Genomic DNA, 6,440 nt, shown 5'->3' with positions numbered 1-6,440 from the left:
CCAACCACCACCACACTCTCAACATCACCACCACGCCACCACGCTCAACATCACCACCATGTCACCACTGTCACCAAAACACTGTGTAGGGGTTATGTTGTCGTCCGTGTGTTTCAGATCTGCTTTCCAGCGAATCCTATTGAAGTCGCAGGTTCGTAGCCGACAAAAACGAAAAGTCTCAGGTTTTAGATCTACTCTCCGACGACTTGTTTCAAATCTTCTTTTCAGCGACGTGAATCTGATTGAAGTCACCGCTCTCAGTCGTCGTTGAGTTGAAACAGTAAGGGTTACCGACGATTAATTTTTTATTTTCTTTTTTGCAAAAATAATTTGTAGCCTAAAAGAAATTGAAAATTTGTGATAGAGATTTGATGTGTGTGGTTATAACGTGGGGTTCTTGTGAATATTTGTGATGGATATTGATTTAGGAAGTAGGAACAACCACCATGTTGCTAAAGTGGTGGTGGATTATAGCTCAGTGGGGTTTTGAAAATTGTGACGGAGATTTGATTTATAAACAATTAAATAATATTTAGGAGTTTGATTGTCGGTGTGAATTGAAAATTGTGAAATGATAATATGACGGTTTGTGGATGATTGCTCAGTGAGGTGTTGCAGGTTGGGGTGGGTGGGTAGCCGAAGCTGGGTGTAGATGGCCTGTTGAAGTTTGGAGAGAGAGAGGGGGGAGGGGGATAAATGTAATAATATAAACTGATATAAGTTATTTACACAATGGTCATTGAAAACATGAAATGACTAAAATATCCTCACGTGCAAGGCTCATGATCATACTTAACAGAAAAAATTAACTTAGGCCTATAGAACACAACGTGCAACATTCTCAAAAATTAAGTAAAAAAAAAAGCATCAATTTTAAAGACAAAGGATACCGCCTGAAATTTGATACATAGATAAAGGAAAAAACTTGTAATTTACTCTTTTAAGTATTTACTATATTTTTGTTCATCATTAGGTTATTTTTGAATTCGTAATATCTAACCCATTGCCATTTATATTTATACATTTTCATGTATATACTCTTTGAGTATACGTTTTCAAGTATCTATTTTTTAATACATGCATTTTACCCATTTCATGTGTGCATTTTTTATATCTTATTTAATTTCGTGAATCTACTTTTCGAGTATTTATTTCACATATATACTTTATTTTAACGTAGATACTATATTTACTTAAGAAGTATGTAACATCTATAAATATCAAATACAGATGATTTTGAACATATAAAATACTATTAGCATGAAAAGTGAAGGAGATAATGTTTAATTTGCAAAATGTAAAAAAAAAATCGTAATTTTATAGTAGTAGAGTAATTATAATTACTTTACATAATTACTCTACTAGTGTAAAATCATGATTTTTTTAATACTGGGATTAAAATACGTGCTTAAGGGTATTTTATATGTTAAAACTCATTTGTACAATAATTAACCCTATATTTGAATTATAGATGAATATAAATTAGATAAGTAAAACAATTTCTTGTATCAATGACTATATATAGGCGTTATACAACTTGTCTGATATATAAAAGTTACAGGTTTACTAAGTTCATAATTTTTATAAAGTAATTGACAATTTCATTATAAATAAATGTCTACATTTATAATAATTGTAAATTTCCATAATATAAATTTGCAACAAATTGTTGCATTATGTGTTGTACCCCATGCTTGGGGGGTTTTTCAAAAAAAAAATTGTGATTTTTCATTTTCAACCCAAAAGTGTTAATCTTTATATTTTAACACTTTTAATTTGTTTAGTTTTAACTCAAAACTTTTTATCTTTTGTAATTTAACCCAAAACTTTTTTATTTACAACTTTGGTTCCCATACTTTTTATCTTTCGCAAGTTTTTCGTTTTACGTTTCGTTCTAAATTTTGCGAGCTAATACGTCCCAACGTGCGTGTGTGGTTCAACGTTTTTCGTGTATTTTTTCACATTTGACACGTATGTCGCAATGTGTCTACTTTCCCCCTTTGGCAAGTTCGCTACAACGGGCGGATCCTACATTGACTTAGTTATTCTTTTCTACGTTATTTTGCGAGTTAACACGGCGCAACGTGCATGTGTGATTCAACGTTTTTGCGTCTATTTTTTTCTATGTAACAAGTTCGTCGCAACGCGTGTGTCCTAAATCGACATAGTTATTTTTTTCATGTTATATGTTTCGTTCTTATATTTCCGCATTAACACGCCGCAACTTCAGTGTTGGTTGTCGCTACCAGCGGTGAGGTATTGATGTTATTTGGCATAGTTTTAGGCCCCCCACCGCAACGCGGGGGGTGCTTAATTCTAGTTTAAATTAATATGGAAACAAAAGAATAAATAGATTCAACCGACAACGGCACCTACATTCAACCATGTGGTTTTATAAACCTGAATCATGATGACAAATGAAATAAATCCACGAAGTTCTCCAAAGAAAAAGACAACATTGTGGGCACGAGTGATCTCATTGCTAGAAGCTCGAATCTTCATTCAAGATTTGTTGACCCTTGGTCTTTAAACCATTCACGATAGTCGGTTTTAGACCCGCGCTGTTTAGAAGATAGGGGACAATGTCATGGTGCAATTTATTGTGTAGAAACGCCCAAAACCACTTTTTACAGATGAATGGAGGAGAGAGAAATGTGTTATTAGAGCCTACTTGAAGCTGGTTTTGGTTGTAAAAGGGCAAAGCCCGAGCAGAGTGAGCATGTGCTTATGTGGATTTGGTTTTAAGGTCTCGAAACTCATTCAAACATAATTCAAGTCCGAATCAAGTAGAAGCGAATAATGAAAATACAAAACACATTAATAAAATTAAAAATTATTGATATTTCATAAAATACAATAAAAATTCTTAAAACAAACAGACCCACAATGTGTCTTATGTCAACTAAATCAATCCCAAATACCAACTTCCATGAACCCATTTTGGGTCGCACACCCCCTAAACATCCCTACACAATTAAACCCATAACTAACTTCACCCGTTTTCGACACCGCAATCAACCCGGCTTTCCCATCATCTAACCGTTCTTTGATCACAAAATCCACCGCATCCTGCAACCCGAGCCCTTTATACTCCATAACCGCGCCCACTTCACGCGCAAGCGTACCCCTAATTATGGCCTCACCTTCTCCAGTGCACGAAACCGCACATATGTCACATGCATAAGTCCCTGCGCCTATAAGTGGCGAGTCACCTATCCGCCCCATACGTTTATTAAGAAGCCCTCCAGTTGATGTTGCAGCTGCGCACCGGCCTTGGCTATCGACTACAACGCACCCGACGGTCTCGGGTGCGTAGATGCTGATCGGAAGCCCGTTCATTTGAAATGGGCTTTCTACCCCGGTCCCACATGTTTCGTATCCGACGGTTGGGATCCTGTAATCAAACTGTTGGACAAGACAAAAATTGTTTTTGATGAGATTTTTTTTTAAAATGTCAAACTTATATAAATAAAATAATTAACACATGTTTTATTTTATTAATTTGTTGTGATGTTATATAATGTGATTACCACAATGGAATCAGCTTCCTTTGCTAGTTTCAGCATTTCAACATTATCTTGAGTGATGAAGTAGTCATTATCCACCATCTCCACACCCTGAAGATACAAAAGATGGTTATTTGATCATCTAAAAGTAATTTAGATTGTTGTTTTTGTGAATATGCAAACTTAAATTGTTGATTTGGGGTAAACAAATGGCACATGCAGTCAAGCATGTGGATAAGAAAAATGTTTTCAGAACCTGACCAAACTGAACATTTAACCCACTTGAGTGTAATTGAACAGCTTTCATTTGACTTTCAAGAGTAAAATACTAAAATTGCCCCCGAGTTTAAGTTACTTTTGTCACTTCAGTTTAAAAATGAAACTTTTTGTATTTAGGTTCCGAGATTTCATTTTTGTTGCCATTTTCATACAATTGGCAAACTGGTTAGAGTTTTCTGCTAATTTCTCCTCTTTTTTTTGTCGTTTTCCTCATTTAAATGAAGGGTATACTTGTCATTGTATGTCATAATGTATTTTAATTAAACGAGGAAAACGACAAAGGGGAGAGAAGTTAAAAGAAAATTTTAACCCAGTTTGCCAATTGGATGAAAATGACAACAAAAATGAAATCTCAGTGACCTAAATAGTAAATACAAAAGGTTTCATTTTTTGGACCGAAATGGGAAGAGTGGTCAAAACTCAAAAACCATTTTGCTATTTTACTCTACTTTCAAAATACCATTTAATTAACTGGTTACTATTTACTATTTACTACTTTAAACTATGTTTTATGTGTTTATATCTTTATACTGTAATAATATATTGCAAATCAAAAAATTTAATGCATCGATATATTTTATATTAAATTTGTTATATTTGTGACTTTAAAATTTATAAAAAAATTTATAATGTTATCTAGTTTTTTTAAACCAATCTAGTTATGAATTGAAAACATTAAAGAGAAAAAAAAACACTAAACAAATGAATGAATGAAAATGATGTACCATTTGTTTGGCGAACTTCTCGGCACCAGAAAATGCGAGATAGGAATGCGGTGACTTGTCCATCACTAGACGAGCCAACGAGACCGGATTTTTCACAGTGGTTAGTCCTGAAACCGCACCACATCGCCTGCCCACACCATCCATGATACTCGCTTCCATTTCGACTGTTCCATTTTCCGTCAGCGCAGATCCACGGCCCGAATTGAAGAAAGGGTCCGATTCCAATTCACGAACCTACATTAAATCAAACGCACGCACTCGCTTAAATTCAAATGTACATAAATGTAGAGCGCTAGAGCCAATGGGGTTAAGAGAGTCTGGTCCGTTCACCCCTCATCAAAATTTGTTGAATTTTTATATATAAACTCTTAGTTTATTATTATTTTTTTTAAACTTCATATCAAATTCATGCACTCACTTGAATTCAAATCTTGAACATGAATAAGGGTCAAGAGGGTCTACTCACCCATCACCAAAATTGTTGGATTTTTATACATAATATATTTTTTATGAGTTTTCTTCATTAAAAGAGTAAATTATGATTTTGGCCCATGTGGTTATATCACTTTTACTCTTTTAGACTAAAAAATCTTTTAACATCTGAGTCCCTAACGTTTTTTTTCTAACCCTTTTGGCCCCCAACGTCTTTTTTCTATCCCTTTTAGCCCCTAAAAGTAAATGGATGAGGTTAGTGTTAGGAGTCAAAAGGGTTAGAAAAAAAGACGTTGAGGACTCATATGTTAAAAGATTCCTTTTGGATTAAAAGGGTAAAAGTGATATAACCACAGAAGCAAAAATCGTAATTTACTCTTATGAAAAAAAGGAAAAAAAAAGATAATGCCCCAAGAGGTGCATCTAAAAAAAACATGAATTAAAAAGTTCTGGTTCTGCCAATATACATGGAGCGAATCAACAACATCACGTATAAATATAGAGGAACAACTAATGAACGAAAGAAGCTTACAACGAGCTCAACGACATCAATGGCAGAGCCAGAAGAACGTAGAGCATCGATTCCGAGATTAAGGACACGAGTGAGAAGTTGTTTCGCCTGTTCTTGGCGCTCCGCCGGAAGATTAGGGTCAACCCCGGCGCCACCGTGTACGGCTATAGCCCAACCAGCCATTGATTTGTATTTGTTTTGAAAATGTTTGTATGTTTGAATGTTATATGAATGAGGTCTAGTGTAATTGGAAAGGTGGCGAGAAGGGATTTTATAGCAGGTTTTGGGTTGCAAATTTATTTATTTTCTATATAAAATACATTTATTAGCTGGTAGGCAAAAAGGAAATCTCTCACGTGTCAATTTGTGGAAATAAATAAATGTTATCATGGTCTTTAATTTTAGATTTTTAGGTTAAAGAAAACATGATATGATCGTCTTGAATGATAATATTTTCGTATCTTTTGTTTTTACAATGATTTTATTTTATTGTTTTTTGGCATTGTATCCGCCGTTAATATTTTTTTCCTATTTTCAATTGTACGTTTTCAAGTATGAAAAATATAACTACTAGAGAACCCCAATTAATACACTATAAAAAATGTTAACATTTGTAATTCTTATTTTTTCTTAACATAATTAGAAAATGTGTCTCTTGAAAAATAAATAATAGGATTTAACATAATTTATTACAATAATAATACATGATTAACATTGACCCAAGTTGAATTGATGATGTTTAAAAGACACGGAATTGTGTCAAACTTGGAGTTTATCTTTGACAAATGATAAAGATTGTCCTTTTTCTGATTTGGGTAATTGACATGGGCAAATTAGGTCACACGCAATTGAATCAAGGGTTGAATATTGCTTGTAGCCTTGTTCTAAAAGTTTTCACTACTTTTGCTAATGTAAAAAAATAAGTTTAGTAAGAGGTTGTTTGATAATTTTGTGCTGAGCCATTAAGAGTTTTAACTGATTAAGAGG

At 33.9% G+C, this 6,440-nt stretch overlaps 1 protein-coding gene across 1 annotated transcript; it reads right to left on the bottom strand.

The window, feature by feature from the left end:
* Nucleotides 1–2,806: 2,806 nt before the first annotated feature.
* LOC110886234 (probable isoaspartyl peptidase/L-asparaginase 2) lies at nt 2,807–5,791 on the bottom strand. Its single transcript, XM_022134010.2, has 4 exons — nt 5,475–5,791; nt 4,511–4,744; nt 3,531–3,617; nt 2,807–3,405 (listed from the first exon to the last, which is right to left on the bottom strand). Exons 1-4 carry the CDS (start codon nt 5,634–5,636, stop codon nt 2,908–2,910), a joined length of 981 nt encoding a protein of 326 aa, XP_021989702.1. The 5' UTR covers nt 5,637–5,791; the 3' UTR covers nt 2,807–2,907.
* Nucleotides 5,792–6,440: the final 649 nt, after the last annotated feature.

The sequence above is a fragment of the Helianthus annuus genome, chromosome 2 (assembly GCF_002127325.2).
Source record: "Helianthus annuus cultivar XRQ/B chromosome 2, HanXRQr2.0-SUNRISE, whole genome shotgun sequence".
NCBI lineage: Eukaryota > Viridiplantae > Streptophyta > Magnoliopsida > Asterales > Asteraceae > Helianthus > Helianthus annuus.
The sequence above is the reverse complement of the archived record's forward strand: the minus strand, read 5'-3'. Positions and strand labels throughout refer to the sequence as shown.